Source organism: Sphaerodactylus townsendi, linkage group LG12 (genome assembly GCF_021028975.2).
Source record: "Sphaerodactylus townsendi isolate TG3544 linkage group LG12, MPM_Stown_v2.3, whole genome shotgun sequence".
Lineage (NCBI taxonomy): Eukaryota > Metazoa > Chordata > Lepidosauria > Squamata > Sphaerodactylidae > Sphaerodactylus > Sphaerodactylus townsendi.
In genome coordinates, this window is record NC_059436.1 from 14,969,687 (window position 1) to 14,987,527 (window position 17,841).

At 45.5% G+C, this 17,841-nt stretch overlaps 1 protein-coding gene across 1 annotated transcript in view; it reads right to left on the reverse strand.

The window, feature by feature from the left end:
* SNX19 (sorting nexin 19) overlaps positions 1–10,490 on the reverse strand; it is a 38,748-nt gene extending 28,258 nt beyond the window's left edge. Inside the window, exons 1-5 of the mRNA XM_048513113.1 lie at positions 8,326–10,490; positions 7,765–7,903; positions 5,669–5,769; positions 4,298–4,417; positions 1,400–1,518 (exon numbers count right to left, since the gene is read on the reverse strand). Of these exons, the coding sequence (XP_048369070.1) occupies positions 1,400–1,518; positions 4,298–4,417; positions 5,669–5,769; positions 7,765–7,903; positions 8,326–9,984 (2,138 nt within the window). The 5' untranslated portion in view covers positions 9,985–10,490. The remainder of the gene's footprint in view (positions 1–1,399; positions 1,519–4,297; positions 4,418–5,668; positions 5,770–7,764; positions 7,904–8,325) is intronic.
* Positions 10,491–17,841: the final 7,351 nt, after the last annotated feature.

Below are 17,841 nucleotides of genomic sequence, written 5' to 3' on the forward strand. Positions count from 1 at the left end.
TGTAACTACATTAGTAGTTGCCACTTGTTAAGCATGCTGAGATACTGAATCTGACAGCATTGTGGTGCGGCTGTTCCCTATCGGCTCAACAACACTGACTTCCCTGCACCAGGTCCTGGGTCCCACATAGAATTAGATCCTAGGATCACCTCTCCCTGGTTGGTTCCACAACCATCTGCTCTAAGCCATAGTCATTTAGCATATCCAGGAATCCTCTCTCCTTACTATGACCTGAACATGCATTTTCCAGTTTATATGGGGATAGTTAAAATCACCCATTACCACTACATTTTTGTTTTGTTGGCCTCTCTAATTTCTTTTTTCCATCTCAGAATCCTCTTGTGCACTTTGGTCAGGGGGACGATAATATATATTCTAATATTAAACTGTCCTTCACACCTGGTATTGATATCCACAGTGATTCTGTGGAGACCAGCTCCCCTTGCATTGTCTATTTTATGTGATACTATGCTCTCTTTGATGTAAAGGGCAACTCCACCCCCAATGCGCCCTGTCCTATCCTTCCTATAGAGCCTGTAGCCTGGTATAACAGCATCCCACTGGTTCTCCTCATTCCACCATGTCTCTGTAATGCCCACTATATCAAAGTCCTCCTTCAAAACTCTGTACTCTAGCTCCCCCATTTTAGGTCGAATGCTTCTACTATTAGCATAGAGACACCTGTATACCCTGTCTCTGTCCTTAACCTGGGATTTATGTGCTTTACCCTCAAGTCTTTTGTAGACACTATCCCTTGTCACATGCACATTGCTATGTTCCTCGCTTGTATGTGGTTGATTTAGAAAAACCTCCCTCTCTGTCTGCATCCCCATAGATACTGTATTCCGAACCGAAGTCACCTCAGCTCCTGTCGGCTTTCCCCCAGTGATCAGTTTAAAAGCTGTTCTGCCACCTTTTTAATGTTGAGCGCCAGCAGCCTGGTTAAGATGAAGCCCGTCCCGTTTGTACAAATGCTAGCTGATGCATGGAGCCGAATCAAACGGTACAAACATTTCTGGATTCTACCATCTTATGAGCGTTTTGAAGATTGTTTGCTGTTCCCTCACAGCACTCCTTGAATGCAGAAAGTTAGCATATTAAGGAGAAAGAGGTGCTGTCTCCCTGAGATGCTTGCTTTCCATCAGTTTGTACTGCATTTTTGACAAGGGAGCATTATTCAAACAGGCACTCCTTCCCCATTGACACAGTGAGACTAGTAACCATCGTACAGTCCTCAGAGGTTACCTCACACAAACCCTTGGCCATCTTTACTCAGAGGCCAAGGAAAAGAGCTAATGAAAGACCATTACTTCACAGAGCCAAGCAAAGGGAAAAAATCCTTTACAGGGAAGAGGGTCAACGTTAGAACAAAGGGGCTGAGCCTCAAGGGTACCCTTACTTATTTGCTTTCTGGGATTTCCCATCCACTTCTGTCTCGCTCAGCTCTTCCGTGGGGCTCTGAGGCTCGGACCTGGGAAAGGCTGTTTTTAAGGTGTCAACAATTGCATTCATCACAATCTGAAAGAAATCACAAGGAAAGCCGAGGGTTGAGAGACTGGCTTCAGAGAGACCAGGCCCACCTTAAGAAGACTGTAAGCTGCAAAGCCATTGTTATGAGATGCAACAAGAACCACTGCAGGAGCCCAGACAAAGATTCCCTACGAGGTCCTTTCATGTCACAGTTGGGACGTACTAATGTTCAGAAGAAAACACACAAGGCGCTTCCGGAGAGCAGGTTTACTGCCACAATACCCCAGCAACTTGGGCCTTCAAAATGTTGTACTTTTTTAAAAAAATACACTTTATCAATTTTCAACTACAACAATGATTACTCACATGCAAAAAGAAAATTCGTAAACAAAATTTAAAAAAAATAGAAACAAGAACACAAATGACATAATAATGAATACCATAAAACTCCTAATGTTCAATTATTGTGTCTATGGCCCTTTCCGCACGGCAGAAAGGGCACCTCTCCACCGGCAGAAATTATGCCGGTGGAGGGGAGGGGACCGTTCGCACGGGAGCGTGCGAGCGGCCCCCGCAGAGGCCAGCACAGAAGAGGCGGCTCCGCATGGAGCTGCCTCTTCTGCATCCCCACCTTGTCCTCCAGCTTCAGTCTGGAGGGCTACAGGGACCTGCCCATGCTGCCCTCCGACCTCCAGCGGTTGGAGGACAGCGTGGGAGGGTCTCAGCAGCCCTCCAGACTGATGCTGGAGGACGAGATGAGGGGGGGGGGGACGGGAAAGCGGCGTCTTCGGTGTGGTGCTGTTCACACCGCGCCGACGCAATGGTGGCGCTTTCCAAAAACCTCCCTCGGGAAGGGAGGTGGAAAACGGCGCCTTCGCGCCACTCAGGGCCGCATAGGACGGTGCTGCTGCATTGCAGCAGCAGCGCCTGTGCGAACAGTACCCCAGGGACCGGTGTTTTTCCATACCTGGGCCGCTGTTTTTGGCCCCATGCAGAAAGGGCCTATTTTTTAATTTCCCCTACTCGCCCTCCGTCTCCGTACGACTTCCCCTTTAGTACCCATAACTTTGATCGATTACATTCTGACAATTGCAAACAAAATGTTCTAAAATCCTCAGAACTAAAATAAAAATTGTACTGTTAGTCTCACCAAAACCACCACCACCTGCCTCAATAGTCCTCTACATCACCAGCAACCCATGGAAGGTGTGTGTGTGGAACGGGAAACAGGAACCTTGTTCATAGTGAAAAACCCAATCAAGACGGGTGGAGTTTTTGCCTCTGCCCGGCAATTCATAGGAAGCTCCTTTCTACTGAGTCAAACCCTTGACCGACTCTGTCTACTTCACCTGGCAACAGCTGTCTCAGGAAGAGATCTTTCATATCAACTCCTGCTGGATCTCTTTCACAGGGAAGCTGGGGACTGAACTTGAGACCAGCCTGTGAAGCCAACGCTAAACCACTGAGCTACAGCCTTACCCTTACTACGTGAACTGCATTATATTTTCGTCACAGGAAGAGAGTTGGTAGAGCAAAGAGCTTCATGGCCAAACTGTACATTTTATTGTTCCACAGCTTGGTTCCCTGACCTGATTCCTGCTCCGTTTCACAGCGGCAGCAGCAATCTCCCTGTTGGGAACTCTATTTCTAAATGCATGGAGGGAGAAAAAGTTCCCTGCATCTCCTTTGTGCAATTTTCCCAATCTGAAATGGCCCAGGGGGAACTAACTGATCAGATGGTAGACCGAGGGTTCCAAAGAGAAATCTTACATGTCACCTACAACCTGGTTAGAAATGTAAACATTTCCAAAAATGGTAATGTGGTTTTTCTGGGCTGGGTGGCCGTGGTCTGGTAGATCTTGTTCCTAACGTTTTGCCTGCATCTGTGGCTGGCATCTTCAGAGGTGTATCACAGAGGGAAGTCTTTCCTCTGTGATACACCTCTAAAGATGCCAGCCACAGATGCAGGCAGCCACAGGTGCAGGCAAAACGTTAGGAACAAGATCTACCAGACCACAGCCACACAGTCGAAAAAACCCACAACCACCAGCCGAATCCGGCTGTGAAAGCCTTCGACAATGCATTTCCAAAAATATTGACCCTTGTCCAGGGAGGAGATTCTTCTTCTTTTTTTCTGGGAAAAAAAGGATATTGGAATGGAGAATTGATACAGGTGCATTACTTACTTTCCTGTGAAACCTTAACCACTTCTGTTGATTTAACAACAGAAAAAGCATTATTTTAACTAGGCAGGCATATAAAATTGTACCATTTGGGATATTTATGGAATGAAGAATTATAAATTGCTTTGTTTTCTGTGAGAAAAACACATCATTTATAACTTAGCATATAAACTTGTACCATTTGGGATATTTATGGCAATTATCTTTAGCACCTTTGTTTTCTATGAGAAAAAAATGCAAGTATATCCAATACTTGAGAAAAAAAACTGCAGACTGATGCACCCAATGTTACCATAACACGTTTCTTTTTGCCTTCTAATAGGAATAAAAACAAAATAAACATTGAAGGCAGGAAACAAATTCTGCAGTAAACAAAACGAAGTATATTATTTGGACAAAAAAATCTCCAGATGAATTGCAACAGACAAAACTCCCAGCTTATTTGGATATTAAGTTAATCTTTATAAAATTGAAAACACTGAATTCTTTGCGTGCTCCCCACATTCATCAGTTTTTCATAGGCCAAAGACTGAATCTGGATTCTTGCATGCAAAGCTCTACTGTTAAGCCACTGCTCTACCTTAAGGGTTTTAATTCTTACTAAGATTAGAAAGTGAAAGAATTAGCCGGACTGAACACAATACCTTATCGATCCTGGAGACCACAAAGGGTTTCTTGACAAAAGCAATACTGGCATCAGTGTTCAGAGCAAGGAATTCCTGCATCTCTTCACTGTTGGTAATCTCAGGAATAGCACACAGTTGCTGAACACAATCAGAAAAATGAATTTAGGGGCACTCTCAGCTTCATTTTAACCAAGGACAGCAACAGGTATTCCTAATGCCCACTAGAAGGAGACACAATCCACAAACTCTGCTCAGCTACATGTCCCCAATTACTAATAAAGCAAACTCTTTTCCCAACTGCAGGAGCCTCGGCAACAGGGTTTTTGTTCGGTACGGACACCGTTCACACAACCACTTATTAATGTTTACAAACATATTCCTCTCCTGCCTCTCATCCCATTTTTAAAAAGTGCTAGTTTCTAGGAACACTTCGAAATTCTAAAACCCCATAGCAATACTTTTCCAGGTACAATTATAAATGTCTTTGTTTTCTGTGAGAAAAATGCATCATTTATAACTTAGCATATAAACATGTACCATTTGGGATATTTATGGCATTTATAACTTTAACATCTTTATTTTCTATGAGAAAAAATGCAGGTATACCCAATACTTGAGAAAAAAAACCCTACAGATTGCTCCACCCAACATTACCGTAACACAGCCCTGTGTCACTTAATTTATATATGCAATTTGCAACGCAGTTAATAGCATAGACTCCCTGGAACTCTCTTGATGTTCTGCCTCCGCCATAACTTCTTCAGAAATGGTAGCCTGTATCCTACTGTGCAACCAAGTCAGAATTCTGGAATAAAGCTCTCTATTGAGCAGAACGATAGCACGCAGGTAAGCAAATCTTTATTTCCTCTGCCAAGCATTTCAAAAAAGAAAAGAATCCCTGTTAATTTAGATTTCATTTTTCCATATAATTCTAGCACAAGTTCCCTGCCTTCCCAGCTGCTTTAAGAGAATCAAAAGACATTACAGCACCCACAAATTAACAAATGCTGCCGAGTGTGTATGACGGGAACTTCAAAAGGATAATTGATGCTTCACTTACAACACAGCAGAACAGCTTGAGTTGGACAAGAACTAGTGCATAAGGCTCATATTTTAGGAAAGAGAAACATTAGTTAGGAAAGGATTTAAACACAGTAAACACATATAACATTGCCAATTAACAAGGCGGTGGAAGTCGTCTAAGAATACAGCTAGGCCTACTGGCTTTTCATAAAGAAAAATTCTCAATCAGATCTTCAGCAAAGACAGCGTTTGAGCTGGATGTCAGTGGAACAAACAGGACTATTCTTAGCTTTCAAGTTGTGATGCTATTTTGCCTCTTAATACGTTCCGCATCTACTTGAAAGGAGAAGGAAGAAAAATCTCAACCTTTAGGAATGATTCCAGGAGGCTTTTTCGGGCTTCCACTTTCTCTGTGTCCATGTTTCCGAAGGGAAGATCAGGAAAGAGCTTCTTTGGACCTTTTACATCTGAGAAAAAAAAACAAAACAGATCAATGAATCTTATATCATCTTGAAAAATATTAGCAAGATACTTATTTTTTTTCCGGTGAAGTGTAGTGGATAGAGGGTTGGACTACTGTCTTGGTGGTTTGGGATCAAATCCCCATTTAGTAGTGAAAAACACTGGGCGAACTCTGACCAGTCACTCTTCAAGATGGGGTTCCTGGGAGGACAAAATGTGGGCGGTGGCAGTGGCGTAATGTCCATTGGGAAATGTGGGCAGCTGTCCAGGGCTCAGGAATTTTGCAGGGCATGTTCCTGCGTTTTTATTTTTTGGTGTTATTTTACATTTTGACCTGCAGGGGGCGCATTTTTAGAGATATCGACACCAAAATTTCAGGGTATCATAAGGAGACTCCCAAGTTTCGTGCAGTTTGGTTCAGGGGGTCCAAAGTTATGGGCATCAAAACGGGTTGCCCCTATCCCCCATTGTTTCCAATGGGAGCTAAGGAGATGGGGGCTGCACCTTTGAGGGTCCATAACTTTATCCCCCCTGAACCAAGCTTCACCAAACTTGGGGGGGTGTCATAAGTACAGTTTCCTGATGATGCCCTGAAATTTTGGTGTCACTAGCTTAACAATTGCACCCCTGACAGGCACCCCCATAAATTTGCCCAAGAATCTTACTTCTGCATTAATTTTTTTTCATTGATGTCAATGGGGAATTTCTGGTGCAGCCTGTGGGGTGCACATTTCTGAAGGCACAGTCATAGAACTTTCAGTGTTTCTTCAGGAGACTGTCCTGATGACACCCCCAGGTTTGGTGACGTTTGGTTCAGGGGGGCTAAAGTTATGGACCCTCAAAGGGGCAGCCTCTATCTTCTATTAGCTCTCATTGGAAACAATGGGGGATGGGGCACCCCTTTTGGGAGTCCATTAACTTTGGTCCCCCTCAACCAAACTTCACCAAACTTGGGGTGTGTCATCAGGACAGTCTCCTGAAGATACCCCGAACCTACAATGAAATTTTGGTGTCACTAGCTTTAAAAAATGCTGTTTTTTGTGGAACCCAGCAGACTTCATGTGCTGGAGCAATGATATCCTGAAATGTTGGTGCCAATATCTCTAAAAATACACCCCCTGCAGGCCGAAATGCAAAAAACACCAAAAAATAAAAACACATCCGAGAATCTCGGAGGTTACCACAAGTTCGGATTGCGCAGAGTTTGGAGGGAGCGGGCTCAGGCCCTTGGCCCTCCAAGCACCTCCGAACCGGCTCAGCTTGGCCTGATCCACGGCCTGATCCTCGGCCTGATCTTGGCTGCTCTCCCCTGGATGCCGCCGTTGCCCGCCCCCGCCCCCACTGCCCCCCACATCTCATGCCCTTTTGCCGGTAAGGGGGGCGCCTAAATTCAGTCGGCAGGGAGGGGGGAAGCCACAAACCACCAGGGGAGGAATACAGGGAGCTCCACCTCCTTCCGCCACCCATGGGGGGCATCAAACTCAGGTTTTGCCCAGGGCTCCAGTTTTCCTCATTATGCCCTGGGCGGGGGGGGGGGGGCACATACACCACTGAACTGGGATAAAAATGCATGGCTTGAAACCTACCTACTATTCCCACAAATGGAAGGATTTCTGTACACAGAACCTACAATGCTGTCCTGCTGGTGCACAAAATGTTCCCCTGGCTGATCTTAGGGGAAAGCTTGCGGGAGGGGGGAAATCAGAGGTCTGCTACAAGAAGGAGAACACTGGCAACAATTCATCTGCCCGGTGGAGGGGGGAGTATTAACAGCATTTTAATATTACCAGCTATGCAATTGGCTGAATTTCATCACTCAGTTTAATTCTACCATTCCTTTCACACAGAGGGATAGAAGGAAATAACGGATGACCCTACATAAACATTGAAGATTACTTTGCAGACTGCCTCCTTGTAAGTTTCTTGCAGTCTTTTTTCTTTTTCTTTTTGCATGTTGCTGCTACCTGAAAAGGGAGAAATAAGCAAAATTTGGTATTCACTTTTAATGAACTTCCGGAGATCCGGCTTCTCCTCCAGTCGGGTCTGCAGGTTCAAGAATTCTCGGTATCGCCGGTTTACTGTGTGGTACGCCACCTGTTGGAGACTGCTGGTGTTCTCGCTATCCAAAGTGGTTTCATACTTTTGAAGGAAAAAAGGGGTCGATTAGTTTTAGAAGCCCTGCTTTGTTTGTCCCCATCATCTGAAGCTAGACGGGGTCTTCTCTGTCATGGCACCAAAACTTTGGAACTCTCTCCTAAGAGATTCACCTGTCTCCCTATATCAGTCTCTTTTGCCGGCAGAGGAAGACTTTTTCATTTTCTATGGCACATCCCCAGTAACAATAGGCCCTCCTTCTAGTGTTGTTCATATGTCTTCATTGAATTATTTTATAATTTTAATTATATTTTTAATTACTCAAATATTTTAACTTTTTTCCTATCCTCCACCTTGTGGACCCTGACTGGGTGGAAAGGTGGCATAACAATGTTTTCAATAAATAATATAAATAACTAAAACCTGCCTGCCCCTTCACAACACAAGCAGAGGAACTATTGTGTTACCTTGACCGTATACAAGGTGTAAGGGTGAAACCCTGTCCCAGTGTGTTCCCGGGCAGTGATGGTGCCAGTTATTCGCAGGTTCTGGATGACAACCGGACCGTCTGGGCTACTCAGTGGCTCAAAGCTGAAAGTGCCCATGGGAGCGGAGGGAGAAGAAGACAGCAAACTCGGCAGGTCTTGAGGGCTAGGGGCCAGGCCTTCGGGCGACACCAAGTCTTTCTCCAAGCAGGACGGTCGCCTCAAGAAAGACTTCTGAGAATCCCCCAGAAGAGCCGTCAGGGAAGCCAAGGCCTCCTCATTCTCCTCAGCGGGTTCAATTTGGATGTCTGGGCAGGGGCTCAGGGAGGGGCTCCGGATGTTGGCTTCCAAGCTGCAGCTGGAGCCGTTGTTTAAAAACCTGCTTTTGACTCCCAAGCCATCTTCTTGATCCAGGTGGTCAGGTCCTTCCAGAGGGCTGAGGGAATCTGCAAGGAATTCCTCTGTGGTCATGAGCACCACAGGGCCAGAATCTCTTCCTACGTCTGACAGGGGGGACTCCATTTCCATGTCCTCACAAGGGAAGAAGGACCCCAGAGCATCCGGCTGAAGGCAGGATGCGGACGCGCTGCTGCCTCTCCTTCCGTCCATGTCAGCACTCAGTTCTCTGCTGATGGGTTCTTTCTCTTCCAGCTGATGGTACTCCAAAGCATCCATTGTGTCATAGACTTCGGAGCCTCGGGGAGACAACAGCCGGACCTCTGGGATGGATTCCGACGGGAAGGGCAGCGGCAATGAACTGGGCACCAGGGGCTGGGATGGGGAAAGAGCCGGTGCAGGAGGCAACCCAACCGCCTCCTCTTTCCCTTCGGCCATTTTCCCACCAGCCTTGGAGAAGATCCCAATCACAAGCATGTTGAGCCAGTCGGGGTCCGCCATTTTGTTGATCATGGGCAAGAGCACATTGCAAGTCACAAGCTCCACCACCACAAAGCGTCCAGTTCTGGTCTGCAGGTGGGGTTCAGGCACCAAGACGCGCAGTAGCACGTCCACAATGCGCCGAGAGTAGTCCACCTCATTTGCGGGGCTCTGAACAGCAGTGTGTGGGGCTGACAATTCACAGTATTCTTGCCAAAGCTGGCTGGCTCTTTGAGTGGAGTCTTCAAAGTCTCCCACGGTTGCCAGTTTTTCTCGGGCTTTCTTGTAAGCCTGCAAGTGGCAACCACCCAGGAGGAGCACCTTCTGGGTCAGCGCTTGCTTGTCCACCAAAGCCAGCCTCCTCTTCAGCTCCTCGGCGAGGCCCTTCATGGCCGCCCGAACCTCCCGCTCGAAGTTTTGCTCCCGGCTCACAGCCTGGTACCAAGAGGACACAAAATCCCGGATGATCTTCTGGATCATGTTATCGATCTCTTCGTCCAGCTGCTTCTCCACCTCCGGGTTCGGGAGGCAGCGTTCCAGGAGAAGAAACCGCTCCAGGTGCACCCGGTTGCGGGTTCCGATCACGGCCTGGGAACCGAACCATCCGCCCAGCACCGCCAGCAGGCTGGAGAGGAGGCAGAGCAGCCAAACGTTCACCAGCCAGTGGACCACCAGAAGCCAGCCCAGGACAGCCCCAAAAGCGATCAACTTCCTATTGCCCACCATGTCGCTCAAGGTCAAACCAGGCTCTTGGACTTTGGCCATCTCTGGACTTCTTTCAAAACAGCCAAGACCTCATCGCAAAAAAAAAAAAAAAAAGGTTACATGATTTGTTTCAATGCATAAAATAACTTGTTAAAAACAAGGGGGTGGTTTGCTGCACCTTCCCCACCAGGGAGTATTCACATTCAACTGTTGCCCGGGCATCTCCAAGCGATGCCAGGAAGAGGTTGCAATGGGAGGAGAGGCGAAAAAGCAGGCGAGGGATTCAACCCCCCCATTCAGCCTCTCGGACCTTCCGGACCCCGGGGGTGCCTGCAAAACCCCGGGCTGTTTTCGTTGCAGACCTGGCACCGGCGCGCCCCCCTGCCAACGCCACCTCTCCCTGCACCCAACGCAGGCAGACTCCAGCCGGCCGGGGCGCGCAGGCTGCCCGTGCGTCTTGGGCTCTCCGCAGGCGCCGCCGGGAGTTTTCACGGAGGTTGGTCAATTGCAACCGCAGCTCCTCCCCGGGCTTACCCGACAGGCCGGGGCGGCAGGCGTCGGCTCAAGCGCTTCCTGGGTCTCTCTGCCAAGGAGAGGCGGGCGCAAAGCCGGACGCGCGCCCGGGCTGCGTTTTCTTCCAGTGCCACCTGGCGCTCGCAGAACGCACCGCTGGAGAGAGGCGGGGAGAGTTTTCCGAAAAGGGCTCCTCCGTGCAAACAGTTTTGATTCGTTTGCTTGCTGGTTTGTTGCCGTCAAAGTCACAGCTGACTGATGGGAGGGAGCCCCAGAGGCTTTTACCCCCCCCCCCCCCCCCCCCCCCCCCCGTGAATGTCGTGGTCGAGTAGCGCTATGAAAGCAGGTCTCTAACGCTCTAACCTGGGTACTACCACTTGCTTTTTCAGTAAAGCGTCTAGTAAAGATTTACAAAACAATCTCACGTGCATCTCTGCCCTATTATTTACTCTAATAATCCACTGCAATGCCAACAAAGCTGCTGGCTAGTTACTCCAGGTTTTCGCCTGTTCATCCCACGGTGTCTGTAATGCAAACAAAGTATCTCTATTTGTCCAGAACCAACTACTGTTCGTTTCGTGCATCTGAAGAGCCAGCACGGTATAGTGGTTAAGAGTGGTGGACTTGAAACTGGAGAACCGGGTTTGATTCCCCACTCCTCCACCTGAGTGGCAGACTCAAATCTGATGAACTGGATTTGTTTCCTCACTCCTACACATGGAATCAAAGTTGGAAGAGACCCCAAGGGCCATCAAGTCCAACCCCTGCCAGACAGGAACACACAATCAAAGCACTCCTGACATATGTTCATCCAGCCTCTGTTAAAACCTCCAAAGAAGGAGACTCCACCACATGAAGCCTGCTGGGTGACCTTGGACTGGTCACAGTTTTCTCCGAACTCTCTCAGTGCCACCTACCTCACAAGGTGTCTGTTGTGGGGAGAGGAAGAGAAAGGAGTTTGTAGCTTGAGTCTCCTTACAATTGAGAAACATGGGGCATAAATCCAGACTTTTGTTCTTTGGAACATTTAATTTCTTCTTTTTTAAAGTTACATATGATATAAAAACTTATTTATGTTGTCAACTGGTCCTGTCTGGCAAATTATTAAAATGCAGAAAATCACAAGCTGCTGGTGTCTGTGTAGGCTGTTAGCTTTTTTCATGCAGGCCTGGGCTAAGATGAGATTGGTATTTGCGGGGTGGGGGGTGGGGCGCTGCTGCTTCCAGGCTCATCCTTCTGGTTTTCAGGCACCTGCTATAATAAGAACCTCTGAAGCATTTGCAAAGCTTGCTAAAAATTGGATAGAGTTTACCTGTAACAGGTGACACACAAAACATACTCTTTGATGGAAATCCCCTTCACTGTCATTCTTAAAAAAAACAATTCAAAAAAACCCTTATGGACAAAATCTTCCCGTCCCATATGGCAAATTGTCTTCGATAAGAAAAAGAATAAATCATCTCTTTCCTTTGGGAAACTAACTGGGAGGGAGCTGAGAGGAGAGAGCTGAAAGGGGCTTTTGCTGTTCAGGGATACTACTGGACTTTCCAAGGGATTTTTTTTTTTTCAAAACTGGTTTTGCACATATTAAGGCGTTCTCCGGGTATCTACAGGTTGCATTCTGCTCTCGGAAAGGATCTCCACACGCAATCCCAGGAAAGATGTTGAACAGCAAAGAACAGCCTGGTGAAGCTGATAAATAGAATAAGAATTGGCCCAACACTGGAACAAGAGGGGAACATGTGCCTTTTTTTAAATGGAAAAAAGTAATGCTGGTTTGGCCAAGAGGTGAGTGTGGATCTCCATAAGATATGGAGATGTGAAGAGTGTGATGGGATTCTAGATATAACAAAGGATCAAATGGAATTCTGTGACTGGATCTCTGACATGCTGTCCAGAGAGGGAGCAGGAATGCATATCAGGCCATGGGGAGCAAAAGAATGGAATTTGACTCTTGCATAGTGGGGAAGAGACATGGGGCTGCTCTGCATAATTAATTTCAAACATTTTCAGGCAGGAAATAAAATGTTTCCTCCATGGCGTTCCACATTGTTTTCCCCCAAAAATGTTTTATTTGCAGCCTCAAAATGTTTTAAATGAATTGCCCTTTTAAATGATTCTTTAGCTGAGACATTTTGAAAACATCTTCAGTTGCTGTGCAATCTATTTGCTACGTTTCCCAGGCTTCTCAGCTTCTCTGAACTTCTTCCTTGGCGCCATTTTCTGAGCTCACTCAGCTCCCCCCAACTGTTTATTCCAATAATTTCTATTTTTTATTGGGGGGGGGGATCTTTGATACTTTGAGTACATGAGGAATACAGAATCATGAATAGAAGCTTTGATTCAACACAAAAAAAATTTAAAGGGAAAAATCACGTAATGATGGCCAGGAAGTGTTTCAAGTGGGTGAGTGTGGAAATACATCTTGGTAAAGGGGAGAATTAAAAACATTTTTCAAACATTTTTGGTAATTTGTGCCAAGGGTCAAGGTCTCCTGATGACCTTTGAGCCAGAGTGGGGATTTGAACCCATATCTTCCTGGTTCTAGCCCAATACTCTAATCAGTGCACCACGTTGACTCTCTGATTTGGAATAACTTCTTTTATTTTGCAGTTCCTTTTCTGCAGCTTCTTTTATTGTGGAAGGGGCATGAATCAGTGGTTGAGCGCATGCCCAAGATCCCAGGTCTAATTCCTAGCAGCTCCAGGTAAAGGGACTCAAGGAGCAGGTATCAGGGAAGACGTTTCTACGCCTGAAACTGCGGCCTGTCCAAGTCAACAACACCAAGTGTGATGGACCAGCAACTTGGCTCAGCCTGAGGCAGATCGTCATCTACAACCTGAGAAACCCCAAACTGCACTCTCCGCTTTCCAGGAGGGGTTAATGCTACTTATGTTGGGAGTTTGAAATCCAACAGCTCCTCTCCTTGTAGCATTTACTCTTCCTGAAAGAAAGAAAAAATCCTGACCTGAACTCTGAACACAAATGAAGTGGACAGTCGGCACCAGGCAGGTGAGACTTCATGGGGTTCTTTCTTTGCTTCTTGGTTTCCTCCCAACCCCCATGAACATCTCAGCACCGAACTTGACACAAAACATCAGAGAAGATATTCTATGGCCCCTTCCGCACACACAAAATAATGCGTTTTCACAACTGTTTGCAAGTGGATTTTGCTATTCCGCACAGCTTCAAAGAGCACTGAAAGCAGTTTGAAAGTGCATTATTCTGCATGTGCGGAATGAGCCTATGTTATCAAATGTATTTTTCCCAAACCATAATGATTTGTGGGGACTGGCTACTGTTACAGATATTGGTAAATTTTCTTTCAGAGAGTAGCTGTGTTGGTATGGGGTAAAACTGCTCGATTTGAGTCCAGTGGCAGCTTAGAGACCCACAATATTTTTGGGGATAAACTTTTGAGAGCTCAAGCTCCCCCCGTCAGATACCAAAAAAAAAAAAAGCAGAGAAGAAAATAACACCGTGCATTAAAAATTATTAAAACAGGTGGTCATAAATAATCCTCTTCCCTCAACTTTTCCCTCCCCCCTACTCCCACGGAGGCTGAGAAGATCTTAGTTCACTCCATCCGGCTGGCTAGGTGGAACAGCCATGTCTTGCAGGCCCTGCGGAATTGCAACAATGCTTGCAGGGTTCTGACATCACTTGGTAGCCTGTTCCACCAAAACATAGAGCCCACGGAGTTTTTAGTTAGGCACCCTGTAAAGAGATATGAAACTGACAAAATGTGCCCCCACCTCCTTTCCATGTCAAGTTTTGGTGTTTTTTTTCTTCTTCTTTGCCCACCCCCCTTTTGCATTTTATATCACTCTTTTGGCAGATCAATACTGAGATAAGTGTTCTTTTAAAAATAATTTTGTGGTTACTACTGCTGTTAAATAAACAGACATTTTAGCTGAAAAACAGACATGTCCCTCAGCATTATCGTCACAGAGCCAGGCAGTGAAGGATTCCAACAGGTTCTTTCAATATGAAATCAAGCTCTGCTTCAAAATATCACTGGAATTCCCTTGAAATGGGATGAAGCCGACTGACTTAATATTCATTATTTTCGTGGTTTGGAGGGATCTGTTGAGTTGGGTTTTAGAGATTTTGAAAAATTTATGGCCGTTTGGAATAAGTTGAAACAGTTCTGATTCACAGCATAGCAGGGTTGCCACGATGTGCTGGTTGCTGAAACTTGGGAAACTGTTTCAAATCTGAACTTTGAATGTTACAGGAAAGGGGAAGGATTATTTTCTTCCTCTTCCGTCTGTACTGCTACATGATAGAATGGGGGTAGGGGTTTTACATGGTTTGTATCTCCAGGGGGTGGGTATTTTGATCAGGCCAAATTCCTCTCCCCTCCCTCTTCTTATTTGTTTAAAGTGAAGGTCTCTTTCATAAGGGATCTTCAATCTACTTTGGCTTCTAAAAACAATCTGATTTTCATATCCCAAAAGGAGGAAACATAGTCTAGAGGCGTAGCAAGGGGGGAAAGCGCCAGGTACACCAGTGCGTCCTCTGACCCCCACCACGCCCTACCCCACTACACCCCCCGCTCTGCCCTCACCACACCCCCACAGGGGTGCGTGCCCAGTGCCCAGTGCGTTGTGCACCCCCCACCTCTGACATAGTCCTTCTGCAGTGAATGAAGCCATAATCCAGGTTTTCTAAAACCTATTTTTGCTCAACCTATTCTCAATTTTCTTGGCAGTCAATCCATAATCACTGGAATCAGTTTGGGCATGATTCTTCCACACATCTGCCTTCCCTATGCATTTTGCCACTGTAGAGTCAGTTTATTATCTTTTGCACATTCTTTAAATAATGAGGATTTTCATGGGAAGGTGCAGTTGCCCTTGGTGGCATTGCAGCCCCCCCCCCCCCAAATATCAGTATATTAATATAGTGATTTAATAATAGCTTAAGCAAATTCTCTGAATTCCCAGCTTTAATTTTTTAAAGTAAGTCTCTAGTCTTTTTCCTTGCAGAGGTATAAGGGGAAAGTCATAACTCCACAAGAGAAGGGGACAGAGACTTTAAAAATAATGAAAGCTGGGAATTTAGAGAAGCTGCTTAAACTCTATTTATTGATATAACAATATTTTAGGGCATGTAAAAAAATAAAAACTGAGACCATTTGTCTTCAGGGAGGGGAGAGAGGGGTTGGTTTGATGATGATGATGATGATGATGATGATGATGATGATGATGATGATGATGATGATGATGATGATGATGATGATGATGATGATGATGGTCCAACCATTTAAAAGTGGACTGGAAATGGATGGGAGGAAGTGGGATGAAGAAAATCAACAGAAAGATTACACAAAAAGAAAAAGCTGATTCAAAACTGGCTTCCAGAAAAAGATCAGGGTAAAAGTGGCCTCAAGAGAACCATGATGATGATGATGATGATGATGATGATGATGATGATGATGATGATGATGGTCCAACCATTTAAAAGTGGGCTGGAAATGGATGGGAGGAAGTGGGAGGAAGAAAATCAACAGAAAGATTACACAAAAAGAAAAAGCTGATTCAAAACTGGCTTCCAGAAAAAGATCAGGGTAAAAGTGGCCTCAAGAGAACCACGAAAATCCCAGGGAATAATCAAAATAACCAAAGCGAAAGCCAAAGGAACAAAAATGTGGGCAGAAACGAAGATATAAAGCAAAGCAATACAAGGCCAGAACTGATGGAGAAAACCCATGTACAGAAGTCCTTGCTCATGGGGTTTTGTTGTTTGAATTTATCTTTTAGGGTTATGTAACCTTGAAAAAATCCATTTGCCTTCCGAAGCTAAATAGAGCTCTTATGAAGGGAAGCTGAGTGTCAACAGCCCTCAATATTCCATGCTTCAAATTAACATGCTCAGTCCTGATGAGATTTGCCTCCACCTTTTAAAATGTATATAAAGTGTTTATTTTCTGCATACTGGGAGAGTACCCCAAGCATGTCAGAACTGCTGTCTTGCATCCTAGCCGTCTCATTTTGCTGCCCTATCAAATGAAAACTGGAAAGTCAGTCTATTACTAAGACTGATGAGTAGGAAAATTGCCAAGACTAATGAGGAGGACAGAGGATACATTTCAAAGTTTGGCTTCTTCATTGCTTACAGCTGCATATAAGCTGGGAACATTTTGGCAGTAATGAATAGAGCTGTCTAGGTGTTAAACACTCTGTTAATGAGATCCAGACCAGGGGTGCAAAATATTTTTTGAGACGCTGTAGTCATTACCCCAACGATTATGAAGAAGTACGAGGAAGCAGGTTGTGACCGCCAAAGTTATATATCTCGGAGAACAGATCTGACACCATCAGAAGTGCTTTGGAATGGATTTGAGTGCCACTGGGAATCCTAGATGGATGAACTGACTCTGTGATCCCTCCCTCCGGAACAGTTTTGGGGGTTTTTTTTGAAGAAGTGCCTTGCAAGGAGAGGTGAGCTTCGACGTGCTTCTTAAAAAATACATCAACCGAGCAACCATTTCTTATGTTAAAGTTATTTCAGCCAGAGAGAACAGAGGAATGAGGAAGGAAATGCCAGGAGATTTAGAAAGTCATTTTGATCTTGACACCTGAACTGACAAATGACTTCATTTCACACTCAGAGAGGACTGAATGTTTCAGTGACTGGATGAGAGGGAAGAGGGAGATACGGGAGAGGATGACCATTTAGTTAATCGGACGGCCACTTTTCCTGAATAATGTACCAGAATGACACTAGAGAAGAAGGGAAAAAAAATCTGCTGGGAGCCATTGATCCCACAGTGTGAATCTGGGCCTGAGAAGCAAGCTGGGTAAAGACAAAGTAATTTATAACTATTACAAGTCATACATTTGGCAGGCTACGATGAATGCATCAATGGAGAAGCCTCTTGGCAGGATATTTCGCATGGAGAATGCCATATTGAAGTAGGAATACCCTGTTCAGTGGAGTGGCTGAATGGTAGAGATCTCAAAGGCAAAGCCGTACTGGTTCTCTCCCATTGACTGACTCCCATGTAAGCCAAGGCATGGATGTTTTTCATGTGTCTGTGTGTAAAGTGCCATCGAGCCATCCCTGACTGATGATGACCAGGTAGGGTTTTCAGGGCAAGAGATGAACAGAGGTGGTTTGCCATTGCATTCCTCTGCTCAATGTCTTGGTGGTCTCCCATCCAAACATTAACCAGGGCCAACCCTGCTTAGAAGAAGAAGAAGAAGAAGAAGAAGAAGAAGAAGAAGAAGAAGAAGAAGAAGAAGAAGAAGAAGAAGAAGAAGAAGAAGAAGAAGAAGAAGAAGAAGAAGAAGAAGAAGAAGAAGAAGAAGAAGAAGAAATAGTAGTAGTAATAGTGTAGTAGTAGTAGTAGTAGGAGGAGTTTGGATTTATACCCCACCTTTCTCTCCTGTAAGGAGA